Raw genomic sequence first — 15,373 nt, forward strand, 5'->3', positions numbered from 1 at the left:
CTTTCTGTGCATATTATTGAGAAGCAAGAATATCTATTTTAGTAAAGTGTGTTGCCAGGTTAGGACTTTTAAGATCATCGCTCAGGGCAAAATAAGGACAATTGTACTGGTTTACATGGCTCTGTTTACAAGCTGCAGTCGGCATTTTTCAGTAGCTGACCCAATGCGCTGAAACCATGCAAAACATTGCACCCAAGAGAGGAATGTAAGCGAGGGACTTCACTGGTCCTTCCCTCCAGTACATGAACCACTGAAAAGGACCTGAAGAGCCAATGTATACAGAAGAGCAACTCTCTATGAGTGTGTTATGCATCTTATAACATGAATGTGCCTATGCACTGTTGTACAACCTTTGGAGAAAAGGTTTCCTCTTTAGGAAAGGGAACCTATTCTCTGATGTGACAAATTCAGTCCGCCTTCTTTTCTATAAAGTGAGGGGAACAGCACTACAACATCAGCAACTTTATTTGCCTCAACTATAAGCATGAGTTTGACCAAACTGCGGGAGGCAGTGGAAGACAGGAGTGCCTGGTGTGCTCTGGTCCATGGGGTCACGAAGAGCCGGACACGACTAAACGACTAAACAACAACAAAAAAGCATAAGTAACCACCCGAGGTTCAGGATAGCAGACAATCCGTGGCACTGCCAAGAGATACAGAGGAGGTGAGCGACAACGGAAAGGTGTCAGTGTCATCACAAAGGGAAGAAGTTAAAAAACATCTCATTGTTGCAGTGGTCCAGATTTGTGTATTTCCTTTCTTCTTCAAAGTGCCACTCATTTCCTTTCAGGGGCAAGGAGCTCTGGTAATAGTGATGGGCAGCATCTGCAATGAGGCAGGGCTCCTCTGGAGAGATCGGGCAGCAGGAGGAAGGAGCGTGGTTGCTGTTATAATGCAGGTGTGGCTTTCCTTCGTACATGCCTTCTCCTCCGAATGTACCTACGTTAGATCTGAAGGACTGGTAGCCAACTTTTGCCATCAGGTCCCACTTGGTTGGAGCATGCGGGATGCCTGCATCAACCGCACTTATGGAAGCCAGGGTTTCACAGTGTAGACCCGCCAGGGCTGTCGGAGAGCCACTGCAGTATTTCTCTGCTAATGGGTTTCTTCCCAGGCCCACAGTCTTATTCCAGGTTTGTTGCTCTCTGTATTCAGAATATGCAAATACTGAGGGTTCAGCTGGGCCTCTGTAGCTATATTCTCTGCTTCTGATCTGTTTGCACCTGTCCAGGTATTTGCTGCAGTCTACGTCCGGAGTGTGCTCTATTAGATAAGAGGATTTTCTTGAACTGTACCCTTTGGCAAGAGACAAGCAATCGTTCAACACCTGCTCTTGTCCCAAGAAGGTACTTTGTGACATAAGGTCTTCCTGTTTGGAGACTATTAATGGCAAAGTGTCCTGGTTTGGCTTCTCACCTGTCAGGGACTTAAGAGAGAAAAATGCATCATAATATCATGCAGCCAAACAAAAAGCCCTCTTAATTTCTCAGATTGATACTATTGAACTAGAAGGCTGCAGCTAAAGGACTTTAGCTCGGTTGTTCAACTCTGTATGTGAAATTCATCCACATTGTTTTCCCTTTTTGCCCCCTTAAGGTTGCCAGGTCACAAAGTAGCAGACTTCTCTTAGCCTGACATGCCTATGCAGGGCCACCCCAGGATATTCTACTGCTTGAGGCAAAGTAGAAAATGGTGTTCCCCCTGCTACTTCCTTCTCTACCCGCACTCTTCCACCTCCACCTGAGGGGACCAGAGGCAGCCCAGGGAAGCCCTGGTGCACTGAAGGTGGTGGGGAAGAAAAAAGGAGTCCGGAGAGGAGCAAATGGAATTGGGGAGGTGGGAGCAGAGGAGACAGGTAAGAAATGCAGGAGGTAGCACGCTGTGTGCTCCTCAGAGGCCTGGATCTGTGACCCCTCACAGCTGGCCTCAACCTGCCACCCGAGACAACTGCCTCACCGAGCCTCAGGGGTGGGCCAGTCCTGTTCCTATGTCCTTATGCTTTTCTCTCTCGCAAACCTTATGGTTCTCAATCTTGCAAACGGTGCACAGCTCCTCCTATCTCTTAGGCCAAGGATGGGGAACCTGAGCAAAGTAAGCAGTAGCTCTCCAGATGTTTAGACAAGAATGCCATCAACCCCAGTCAATATCCCCAGTCAGGGATAATGTAATTCAACAACATCTGTAGGGCCACTAGTTCCTCACCCCGTCTTCATCTATGGGAATTTTGCTCCACTTCTACTTGGTCCCTCTTTTACAGTGGTGCCTCACAAGATGAAAAGAATCCGTTCCGCGAGTCTCTTCGTCTTGCGGTTTTTTCGTCTTGCGAAGCAAGCCCATTAGCGGCTTAGCGGATTAGCACTATTAGTGGCTTAGCGGGCTTAGCGGATCAGCTGATAAGCAGTTTAGCGGCTTAGCGGATCAGCTGATAAGCGGCTTAGCGGATCAGCTGATAAGCAGCTTAGCGGATCAGCTGATAAGCAGCTTAGCGGATCAGTTGATAAGCGGCTTAGCGGATCAGCTGTTAAGCAGCTTAGCGGCTTGGGGGAAAAGGGGGGGAGAAAAAAAACCCCGCAGGAACTCGCAAGACATTTTCGTCTTGTGAAGCAAGCCCATAGGAAATTCGTTTTGCGAAGCACCTCCAAAACGGAAAACCCTTTCGTCTAGCGGGTTTTCCGTCTTGCGAGGCATTCGTCTTGTGGGGCACCACTGTATTTAATTTCATGTCTCTACTGAATATTTGTTTCCTCAGGCCACTGCCTACTTTGCTCAACTGTCACTTAGTAGCTGGGACAGTTGACCAGTTCTTCTAGCACTCTGTTTTCTCTCCAACCAAACCATGCAGCCCCTTCTCACTTTTAACACAGCTATGTTTATCCAGCGTCACCTCTCTATTTTATTAGTTCTTCCTTGCCTTCAATCCCTTTTCTTAAGCTTCATTCTCATTTATCTTTCCTTCATCCCCCTCCCCCTTAGTACCTTTCATTCAGTTTCCCTTCCTCTGGGCTCTTCCTTCGTTATCTTCCCTACAGTGGTCCTTGTTCATCCTCTGTGTGAGAGTTTTTAATCCCAGCCAAACTGACAACTCTCCCTTCCCTCACAGAAACTAGACTGAAAATGATTTCCTTCCTTGAACAACTGGATATTCTGAACCGTCGCACAAGTTCAGCTTCACTGCCGCAGGCACAAATAATAGAGACAGGTAGGAGCACCAACCAAATGGGCAAAGTGCTCCAGTTCAGGGTTCTACCAGCCAGCCAAGCCCTCTTACAGAATACTCCATTGCATCCCCTCTCCTCCCTCCCCCCACCAGATAGCATTCCTTGGCTAGTGACTGAGAATGCTCAGACCTTTCTGGATATTTTTTCTGAAGGTTTTTGGGGTTTCTGCAAACCTTGGGGTTTTCCTAAGCCTGCTGATGCTCCTGCCTCATGTGTGGGTGGTGCTGAATCAGCACTCACCCCCAAAACATTGCTAATAGAGGGAATTAAACAATAAATATGATGTAGCATCACCACAAATTCTACAGTGCTGCTCATACAACCGACAGCTCTTCTTCCATGAACTGGAAAATTGCAATGTTGTGATTTTCCAGTTTGCAGAAGAAAGGGGCCAATCTTTTTTTATGAATTAATTACTCCAATGTTACACTACAAATCACTTGCATGAACAGCTGCTTTTGCGAAGTGTATTGCTTTTGCCAGTGTATTGTCACAAGTGACCCAGAGATTCCAGGTCTGTTCCTTCCGCTCCAGCAGCTATGCAATGTAACCCAGAGAAACCCAGGGAGCCAAACAGTTCTCTAATCTAAAAAGGATTGCACCCCCTCATCAGAACATATATTTTACAACTGCATAAATCAAAGTTATTTTGCCTGCATGTGGTTTGACCTATGTATGAAAAGAGACAAACGTCTCACTGCGGCTAGCAACCTGTGTCTGGATTAGGGATGGCCAAGCCTATCAATTTCAGTCTTTCTCATTTTTCTCATTTTTCTCATTTTTCTCATTTTTCACATCTTCAGTTCTCCACATTTTAAGGCAGTCTGCAAAGGCATAGCGTTTGCCTATATGGTTTGAACAAACACCAGTCATTTGCTAAACACCTCTCTTGGGCACAGAACAATGAATTTGCTTTGAACACCACAGCTGTAGGATTATAACTGGGGGGAGTTTAATCCTCCACCCCCCAAAAAAACACACACATTGGGCCACTGATAAGAGACTTGCGGCTAATTATTATTATTATTATTATTATTATTATTATTATTATTATTATTATTCCATATCAGGGTATTTTGATAATTAGTAGTAAATTACCGCTTGCAGAAATAAGACATAGCAAAACACGCTTCTGCTGTATGGGGACTTTGTGAAGACATTTTGCTAGTGGCAAATTCTTTAGAGCCCATCCCTTTCTAAGTTAAAAAGTAATGTGACACTCCAAGGAAAATGTTGAAAATCCATCTAATTTTAGCCTGTTCTTTTTTTTAGGTCATGGAACATACTAGGGTAGTCTCCTTCCTTGTGCATAATTTAGGGGTGATTTCCCCCACTCCCTTTCCTAAGTTGCTCCACATCGGAAGTCAGTATTCTCTCACTTTGACAGCATTTACTGGTAGAAGTCAGAGAGATCACTCAACTTGCTGCAGGTGCATTAAAGTGCAGTAAAACCCCATTGAAATTAACATAAATATAGATCAACGGGACTGAAGTTAGGTAAAATAATTTAAAACCTGCAGGCAACATATCTATATTGATACGGATATCTGTTTGTCAAGGCATTGAAAATGACGCACCATTTTCACAAAACCGAATTCTCATACCCAGCCTGTAGCTACGCCTAAGCATGTGTCACTGAAAAGCCAAGTAGGCTTAGTTAGACGCTTAGTTACAGTAGGTCAGCCTTCCCCAAGCTGGTGCCCTCCGTATGTTGTTGGAGTCTAGATCCCCCAATCAGCATCATTCATGGTCAGGGATGATGGAAGTGGTAGGGTTGCGGCATATCTTTAAAGCACTCTTATACCACCGAAACAGTCGTGGGTGCAGTTTAAGGGTGCTGCTTCCTAGACATACAACTCCCAGCGCATGCAACAAACTATAGTGCCCAAGATTCTCCATTCCTGTTAAAAGTTGTCCAAGAGTGTTGTGGAGGTGACCACCAAAATCTGGAGGGCCACAGCTTTCCCTGCCCCTACTGTATTGCTACTCTGTTTGCCCAATCCCTTCTCTTCCTCCGTTGTTCCTCCAGTGTCTGAATTTAGAGTGTAAGCCCCTTGGGGCAGGGAACTGTTGTCCTCTACTCTGTCAAGCACCGTGCACACGATGGTTCACAGCTCTCGCACTGTCTGTACTCATATAAGACCCCCAAAAGTGAAGTACCGTATTTTTCCGTGTATAACATGACCCCATGTATCAGACGACCCCTATTTTTTGGAGCCCTCAACAGTTGTTGAGCTTCTTTTGTAAGTTCGCTGAGCTGTTGGGCAGTTTTTTGATGATCCCCCACTCTGGCTGACGGAACTGGTACCGTAATACACCGCATACTGACGCTCACCAACTACTCTTCCTAAGCCGGGAAGAGCGGGTAAGCAGCCTCCTTTCCAACATTTCCCTGCTACCACCACAGCACCAGCCCTCGCTTACTTAGCATATTAACCCGTGTATAAGACGACCCTCAATTTATCACAAAAAAATTCAGGGGAAAAAGGTCATTTTATACATGGAAAAATACGGTAATAATGAAACCTGAAGTCAGATTGAAAATGCAGATATATGCAGGATACTGGCTTTTTATTATACAGTAAAGAATAAAACCCAGTATCCCAACATATATCCATATCTTCAACAACTTTCCAGTGTGACCATGAAAACAGAACCCAGGACAGGTGAAGAGTCACCAGGGGTAGAGAGCCCCCACTCTACCCCATGGTATCCCCAAATTACTATTTTCCATATGATTGAATGGTTGCTATTCACTCAGATGAGAGAATAGTACAGTGGTACCTTGGATTACAGACACTTCAGGTTACAGACTCCGCTAACCCAGAAATAGTACCTCGGGTTAAGAACTTTGCTTCAGGATGAGAACAAAAATAATGCGGCGGCAGCGGGAGGCCCCATTAGCTAAAGTGGTACCTCTGGTTAAGAACAGTTTCATGTTAAGAACGGACCTTTGGAATGAATTAAATTCTTAACATGAGGTACCACTGTACACCACTGCAGTTGGGAGTACACTGCTACAGTGAGGGAGAAACCTGCCTAGCCCTCATTGATAGAGGTCCCTCAGTTGATACACTGCACAGCGCAGGGGTTCTTGCAGTCCTCGTTACCCTCCTTCAAGCCACCTGCCATAATGGCAGACATTTTGCTGCTAGTTAAAAAAACAAGCGTTTACCTCAGCATCTCTGCTCCGTTTAAGTCTCGGAGAACTTGGGGCGTGTGCTTTTTGTATCGATCGTCTCGCTTCGGCTTCCGATTTTGTTTCCGGCCTTGGATGATCGTGAGCCCCCTTTGACTTTATAAAAGCAAGTGAAGAAGGCATAGGGGCATAAAACCACAAGGTAGTTTTCAACACAATGCTCGCTAGACAAGGGGTGTAAAATCCAAAATGGCTTCCCTGTCTCGTTGGATGTATAGCATAGCATAGGCTTTCTTCAGGCAACTCGTTACATTTTAGTTTAAAGTTTCAATTTAAATGGAAGTGGGTGGCCAAATTTGCTGAAATGGCAAAACCATCTCAAAAGATCCATGTATAGAATAGGTTATTCTGCAGGGGAAATCTGGCTTCATAGACTAGTCAAAATTGGTGATTTTATCCTGAAACTGGTCATTGACCACAATAAAACAACTTTATACTTAGTCAAAATTAAGAGCCTGGTCATCTATAAAGACACAGGAATGATAATCTGAGTTTTCTATTTCTATTTCTATTTCTAATTCTATTTTTTACTCCTATTTTCCCCGAAAGGTTATGTGACTGAATTCTGACATAACTTTTTGAAATTCTATCTTGGAGGAAAATGCTACCATGATTTCCATGATGATTCCCATGTGGATGTTTAGTTGTCTTCTACATTCATATACCAAGGCTCATACCAATAGCTCATTTTTGCCTATTTGTGACTGCAGTGCTCTGCATGCCATGGTGTTGACCTTTAAAGCCCTAAACAACCTCGGCCCTGTGTACCTAAAGGAGCATCTCCACCTCCATTGTTCAGCTTGGACAGTGAGGTCCAGCTCCAAGGGCTTTCTGACAGTTCCTTCATTGTGAGAAGTGAAGTTGCAGGGAACCAGGCAGAGGGCCTTCTCAGTAGTCATGCCCATGCTATGGAACACCCTCCCATCAGCTGTCAAGGACATAAACAATTATATGACCTTCTGTAGATATCTGAAGGCAGCCCTGTACAGTCGTGTCTTGGTTTTCAAACAGCTTAATTCTTGAACGTTTTGGCTCCCGAATGCCACAAACCCAGAAGTGACTGTTCCGGTTTACAAACTATTTTTGGAAGCCAAACGTCCAACTGGGCTTCTGCGGTTTCTGATTGGCTGCAGGAGCTTCCAGCAGCCAATCAGAACCCACACTTTGGTTTTCCAAATGTTTTGGAAGTCGAACAGACTTCTGGAACGGATTGCGTTCGACTTCCAAGGTACGACTGTATTGGAAAGCTTTTAATGTTTGATGTTTTGTTACGTTTTCTTATATTCTGTTGGAAGCTGCCCAGAGTGGCTGGGGCAACCCAGTCAGATGGGTGGGATACAAAATAATAATAATACTAATAATTCTAATAGTGGTTGTTGTTATTTTATTTATTTAAGAGTAAACACCATTGAACCCAGTGGGACTTACTTCCGAGTAAATGTGTAAGTAATGGAATTGTGACATGTGCTATGGACTTGACCATCTGGTTCAAAAAACCGAGGCAGATGTTTTCCTGGATTCAGCTGAAATGTTCTATGTGCCTACTATTTTCATGTTTCTCTTTCTTAGTTCCTTTGCAGTTGGTATAGTTTAAAATGGTTGTTTTTATGCAATGCTATTTTTCTAGAGGTGTTGGAACTCATCCTGAACACCTCCCTATTTTTTTAGAATGGCAATAGCGCCCACTTAAGAGGTGCCGGAACTGAGTTCCAGAGAGTTCCAGCTGGAAAAAAAGCTTGTTTTTATGTATAAGCATGGCCAACTGGTTAACTTTTGTGGATCCCCTTACCTGAGGTGTCATACCTCACTAACAATTTAAATACTCTCTTTGGCTCAGTGTGAAACATTTCCTGGTTTGCTCATCTTCCAAGCACAGTTCAGCTATAACAGCAGGCTTGCCTTGAATAAATCAGATACTGTTACCAACCTGAAAAAATATGAATGGTCCTTCATGTCTCCAGAAGTTTGTTACAGGGTATCCACCATGACCTCGGCAGGGAATAAGCTTCAAGGGCCCATAGCAGTTGGGACATGATTTTCCTGAAACAAGTGTACCATTAAATATTTTATTTTAAATTAACTTAGTTTTAAGATTATGTCATGTTAGAGGTTCATTGTGTAGGGTACAATATACTCTTTTCATGTTGGGTTATTGACAGCAGATGTCTCTGTTTGTAGCAAAGGTGACTTCCAATAAAAGCAATGGGACTTGTGTCCAGGTAAAATATCTTTGGAAAATGAAATGTGCTGTAGGCACAAATGAAACCCAAAACCCAAACCTGTCTAAGGCTGTGAACCTATGTCCCCTTACCTGGAAATAAGTCCCATTGAACTCAATGGAACATATTTCTGTGTAGAAATTAGATTGTGCTGTAGGATTCTCAGCTTCAAATTGTAGTATAATATATTGATCAAGCTTACTTACCTCTACTTGAAATAGTCCCATTTGATTTTATTGAGATTTTCTGAGTGTGCTCATAACCTTAGACTATAAGTTCTTATGTTTGCTATTACACCATCAAAAATATATACATGTTCACTTAGCCTGAATAATTTTGGTATTCCTCAGTAAAGGACCAATATATGATCCTTATCATTAGATATAGATACAATATTATCATTAGTGGAACTAATTCATTTTCTGCCCCAAATAAATTGCATTCTTTTGGGAAAGTTTCCATTTAGAAGATTATATGAATATTCTCCCCAAAACTTCATCAAATAATTAAGACTTCCGGAAATTAATTTATCTTCTGTGAGTGTCACAATCTTTCTTCCATGATTGTCCTAATCTTTGTCCTAATCCTTACCTTCCAAGTGCAAATTCTATTCTGTTCACACCTGCAGATCTGTTTTACTGAATTACACGGGGCTCATGTTCAAGTAAGAATACTCAGGATCAGCTTGTAAACTAGGCTCACTTACTTTAAAGTAAACTCAGTGTACTTTTTTTTTAAAAAATGCACATATATTATATAAGGGGAACATGTACTTTTAAAAATGCATCCATTCGTGAAAGAAAATCACTTGCAAAATGTGTTTATTAGGGGAAATGTGCACTGGAAAAAGGAGAAAGAAACAAAAATGGCCATATTCGTCCATCCCTACAATTACATGATACTTCCAACATGTGACTGGAGATGTACTAGTCTAATGCAAGTCAGGTTCTGAACCAGGATTACCCAGTACAGTGGTACCTCGGGATAAGTACTTAATTCATTCCGGAGGTCCGTTCTTAACCTGAAACTGTTCTTAACCTGAAGCATCACTTTAGCTAATGGGGCCTCCTGCTGCTGCCGTGCCGCTGGAGCATGATTTCTGTTCTCATCCTGAAGCAAAGTTCTTAACCTGAAGCACTATTTCTGGGTTAGCGGAGTCTGTAACCTGAAGGATATGTAACCTGAGGTACAACTGTAGATTTTTTTCTGTGGCAGCGGAAACCCAAATTTAACTGCAAGGAGTCTAAAGAGGAGTCTAAGGAGTCAAAGAGGCATACTTACTTTGCTGTTTTTGCCTGGCCTTGTCACATATAGCCGGCCTCAGATACATCTTTCCCCCATCTGAAGTTGAGCAATCATTGCTGCAGACGACGACTCCAAGGCAGGACTTTTTTAAGATGCGCGAGTTGTGATTGTTGGTGTTCCTCATTGCCCAGCTACTTAGGTGCCTCTGAGCATTTTTGTCATCAGAGCTATAGATGCATTTTACATAGGAATCTGGCCATTCCTGAAACCAGTCTGTTTGTTTCACGTCCTGTAAGGAACCCAAAGAATGTGATGTTTCAAACCTAGGAAACAAGTCCCCACCACACCTCCTCAATTCAAAGACAATGAATCAAGTCTGCAATACAGAGCTGCCTTATTTGTTTGCAATTATTAAGTCTACTTTACATTTATTGCAGAAACAATTATCTGCTCCCCTCTGCCCTAGGAAATATATTAACCTGGCTGAATATACTTCTATATTTCATGGTAGATTCCACATGGCCATGCATGACCCTTATTTATTTACAGTGGTACCTTGGTTCTCAAAAGCCTTGGCTCTGAAAAACCAAAAACCTGGAAGAAAGTGTTACAATTTCAAGCGTTTTTCGGAAGCCAAACTTCCAATGTGGCTGTTGGCTATTGTTACCGGGGTGCTTGCACCAATCAGAAGCCACACCTTGGTTTTCAGACATTTTGGAAGTCAAACAGACTTCCGGAACGGATTAAGTTTGGCACTTTTGTTTTTGCTATTTACCGGTATTTTGCGTTTTTGTTTTTGAGGCTTTTTTGGTTAATTTGTTTTTGTGACTGTCTGGAACCCAGTTCAGCTACTGATTGATTGACTGATTGATTGATTGAGTGACTGCGGAAATGGATCAAAGCCCCCCCCCATCCAAACAATCACTATCATCAGTGCAGGTATGAAAAATATTTATTTTTAATTTTTATCATCTACAATACTGTCTTATTTATTTTATAGTACAGTTCGATTACTGCTTTCATTTTATGGATCAATGGTCTCGATAGATAGTAAAATTCATGCTAAATTGCTGTTTTAGGGGTTGTTTTTAAAAGTCTGGAACGGATTAATCTGTTTTGCATTACTTTCTATTGGGAAAGTGCACCTTGGTTTTGGAACAGACTTTTGGAATGGGTTAAGTTTGAGAACCAAGGTACCACTGTAATTAATTTGGAAATATTTCTAAACTCCTCAATGAAACCGCTCTTGAAGAGATGTGCATAATAATACTGTAGACGAAACACTGAAACCCACAAAACTATAAAGAAAACAATTACACATAAAATAATTATCATGCAAAGACAGACACAGTAAGTTAAACTTTTCAAACGAAGGTAGGTCACTAAATTATATGTCTGGGTAGACTTGCTGAAATTAGAAAAAAAGCCTCAGAAGATGTCTAAAATAACATAGGGGGTCTCTGCCTAATGTTAATAAAACTTTATAAACATTCAGGGCTGATGAATGGCTGAAGGTACATATCATTTTAATTAGAACAACATGGAGGAGGATAACTGAGGCAGATAAGGGCTGCATATACACTCTGCCTTTAAAGCATAATTCTTTCCATCAAAGAATTCTGGGCACTGTAGTTTGTTGAGGGTTGCTGGGAATTGTAACTCTGTGAGGGGTAAACTACAGTGTCCATAATTCTTTGAGGGAAAGAATGTGCTTTGATATCAATGCTTGCTGTTTGGATGTACACATTTGCATAACACTCAACAATTTGTGCCATGAAGCAAAAGCCTAATTCCAGAACATCAAAGATGTCTCTTGGGACAAAACTGATGGTTTTCCTCCAATAGGGATGTGCTACAGCTGATCATATTCTAAAGGAGAGCAGTCACGCTCTATCTTCAAAGTATTGTAGAGCAGGAGAACCCAGGCAGATATGGAGAGCAACAATGCTTGTTGTTTTCTTGTGGATATTTGCATATTATAGTATTTTAATATTCTTTTGGAAGCCGCCCAGAGTGGCTGGGGAAGCCCAGCCAGATGGGCGGGGTATAAATAATAATAATAATAAATAATTATTATTATTATTATTATTATTATTATTATTATTATTATTATGCATGATTTGTGCTGAAGGTTACATGTATAACATCAGAGATATCACCTTGGGACAAATGTGCATTCTTATGAATGGGCTGAACTGATCACATCACAGAGGGGACTGATTATTCATTTCCCGTTCATATCTGTGTGTTTGACTCTTGAAAGATTTTTTTGAAAGAAGAAAAAAGGAAAGAAATAGCATGCAAGTTCTGGTGGTTTTTCTCCCTTTCAAGATCACTTGCATAAAAATTACAAATTATTTTTTCAACTTGCTTTACCCCAGTTCCACTGGTGTACTAGAACTATTTTTAAACGTGGAATTTTTAAAAAATATTTGTATTGTTTTTATATATGGAAGTGTTTTCAATTTTTTGTGCTTTTCTATTTTATAATTTCATTTTTTATTGTTGCCACTCAACCTGGGACTGTATGATAAAGAGTGGGTATGGAATCTAATCAAATAAAGAATTAAATTCAGGGGAAATGATCAAGCACTATATCTGTTCTGGGTAGAGCAACTTTTGACACAGAAATTCTTAGAAAAATATATATACCTGTATATCCATTCACTGCACTGTGGCTTGCTAGTGGTTGGATCTTAGATACTGTCAACTGTTATCTAACCACAAGTTGACAATATGAAAATTTATGGTTTCTGTGACATGGATGGTTGTAAACATGAATGAAACACTCCAGCTTCCATGTGCTACAGCTGATTGGAATCTACCATAAATATGAGAATTTTGCATAGAAACCACTAGATGTCTTTGGAGGCAACAATCATTACTCCCACAGCAAAGATATCATTTGAACAAAGTCTACTTATAGAGCTAAGATTGTTTTCTATACAAGGCATGATCCAAACAAAGCCTATAGGTTTTAACATCTCGATGGGTTTTTCACTTTCTTCACTCTCCTTAACTTTTTATTTCACAGGATTTATTTTTTCCCCACATTAGAATGAGCGTGATGCAAAAGCTCTTAACTTTTGCAAAGTCCAGAGGTCCCGGAACTAAGACCCTCACAACATATTTGCCAATAACACCTATCAAATTCCTGTTGCAACTTCATCTTAAGTTACCCTGTTAACATTTAGCTCTAATTACAGTCTAATAATGTTATAATATATGTTTTATTTGACAATGTTTAGATATCTAAGACGTATTAAAAAATATTTCAGTTATGAGCAGTTATGGGTGGTACGTTTTCACGCACCTCCGTGAGGGTTGCACACTGCCCAGAAGTCCTGGTGGGATGCGGTCAAAGAAGGCAACACAATATATGTGCTGAATGACCAACCTTTGGTGGGAATCTCATTCAAGCTACCGCCAAACCCATTTTAACCAAATGAATTCAACTCAGTGAAAGGCAGTTGCAGCCACCCTATAGCACCAAAATCCATTAGGACCTGTTGCTCTTTCATTTTAGGTAACAGGCAAAAATTTGAATCTTCAAAAACTTTTGATGAATCTTTCCTTTTCTCGCCTTTTTTTAAAAGCACAGTTTGCCTTTTGACTGTTTCCAGAAATCGTCATTGTTGACAATTGTCATAGTAACATGGGTGTGTGTTTTTTTAATTACTGTTGCAATAAGTAAAAGTGGGTGGCACACTGGGTGGCATGCAACTACATTTTACTCACTCAGAGTAGACCCATGAAAACTAATGCACACGACTATGCTACGACTATCCATTTCAATGGGTCTACTTTGAGTAAAACTTAGTTGATGACCACCCATGACTTTTAAACATTGAATTGCTGTTGTTTCGCTTTGTCACCTTGAATTTCTTTTTTGAGATGGATATAATCTTTAAAAAAAACTTCACAGGTTTTATGATATTTTTTTTTGTTTCATCATCCTGTTGTCTGTGGATTTTTAAAAATGTACGCCACCTGGAGTTACAAATAATTTAGCAGTGTACAAATGACTTAAATAAATAAATAATATAGTAAAGAAAGAAAAAACAGTAAGTAATATTGTTATCATCTAGTCCAACCCCCTGAATATGCAGCTGACCCGCACGGGGATTGAACTTGCAGCCTTGGCATTATCAAAACCATGCTATAACCAACTGAGCTATCCAGGCTGAGCTAATACTGCTGAACTTCTGACTTGAGTTTCAAGAGTTTTCAACTGCAAGGGAATTATAAAGTACAATGGCAGCAAAGAGGTATTATCTGTTGTGCATACACTGATGGAATTATGCAAATGAATGATCAAGTAAGCAGATCAATAATATATTATAATATATTATAATAACAGAATATGATTGTTTTTAGAGTAGCTGCAATTTCTACAATACTCTTGGAATTCTCTATACCTACCTTGGGGAGCTTGATGTCATTGATGTCCCAGCTGACCATCTCACCACTTTGAGAACCCAAGGCTTCCTGTTTCATGCTGACATCCTCTGCAGCTCCCAGCATTTCCAAATCCCTTCCCTAGACTTAGCAACAGCAGTCTCTACTGCCAGCCTTTGAAGCTGTCTGTCTGGCAGCCACTCAACTCGCAAGTGTTTAGAACCAGGAAGCTGTTTCCTGAAGCCAAATGATAGGCTGCTCAAGCACCATTAAAGATAAAAATCTGTATTCTTTTGCTAGAAAAACTTGTTCCATCCAAAGTTTTGCAAGCGGCAACGATAATGGAAAGTATAGCTTCGAGACAAGAGTGTGGCCTTCTGGAGATGTCTGTAGCAGAGATAAAGCAAAATGCAACTCCTTGTCCTCGTTCTAAAATTTATGGAGCCAAAGCACACCTGTTTCGTTCTAGTTAAACTTTCACATTGTAGTCAAGAGAAAGCACACTATAAAAGGACACTTGTTGTTCTGCTCTGTGCTAGAAATATACCGTAAGAATTTAAACAACAGAAAATACAGTTATTTACTCATTTCCTCTGGGTGGAGGAAATGTTTCACATACTGGGGTGTTTCACAGCCTGGCCTCAATGTCTCCAAAGAAAATTGTGACTCCATTTACCTGGAGGTAAGCCCCACCGAGTTCAATATGATTGTTGTTATTATTACTCATTGATTTATTAATGATACTCTGTGCAATCATTCCAAAGCAATTTACATATAAGATTATTAAGAAACGGTTAAAAACACAAATACAGCAAATATACTTAAGACTAAAAACCTAACATGTAGAAACTTGTGGTAAAGTCCTGTTTACCCATCTGGGAAATCTTGTCAGAACGACAACATAAAAGTCTTCAGTTGCTTCAGGAAAGTTTGGATAATGGGCATCTGTCGTATCGTGATGGGAATGCTATTCCACAGAACAACGGCAGCCACAGTAAAAGCCCTGAGCTGGCTTTGAATCTTTTAGGGAAAACTGTCTTGCATATTGCAGCAATCTACTGGGTACATGAGAGATAGGGCAATAACTTGGTCCC

The 15,373-nt window shown here is 41.0% G+C and overlaps 1 protein-coding gene across 1 annotated transcript; it reads right to left on the reverse strand.

Annotated features, from left to right (window-relative positions):
- Window positions 1–443: 443 nt before the first annotated feature.
- On the reverse strand, window positions 444–14,881 carry GCM1 (glial cells missing transcription factor 1). The gene is made up of 5 exons (XM_081189163.1): window positions 14,304–14,881; window positions 9,918–10,170; window positions 8,345–8,457; window positions 6,394–6,513; window positions 444–1,426 (listed from the first exon to the last, which is right to left on the reverse strand). Exons 1-5 carry the CDS (start codon window positions 14,403–14,405, stop codon window positions 695–697), a joined length of 1,320 nt encoding a protein of 439 aa, XP_081045289.1. The 5' UTR covers window positions 14,406–14,881; the 3' UTR covers window positions 444–694.
- Between the last annotated feature and the right edge of the window lie 492 nt (window positions 14,882–15,373).

Source organism: Podarcis bocagei, assembly GCF_964188305.1.
Source record: "Podarcis bocagei genome assembly, chromosome: 3".
NCBI lineage: Eukaryota > Metazoa > Chordata > Lepidosauria > Squamata > Lacertidae > Podarcis > Podarcis bocagei.

Coding starts and splice junctions, on each gene's coding strand:
- GCM1 (XM_081189163.1), bottom strand. CDS start 14,405: ATGCTGGGAGCTGCAGAGGATGTCAGCATGAAACAGGAAGCCTTGGGT. Junction 10,171..14,303: donor ATGACATCAAGCTCCCCAAG/GTAGGTATAGAG, acceptor GGTTCCTTACAG/GACGTGAAACAAACAGACTG. Junction 6,514..8,344: donor GACCATTCATATTTTTTCAG/GTTGGTAACAGT, acceptor GCTTTTATAAAG/TCAAAGGGGGCTCACGATCA.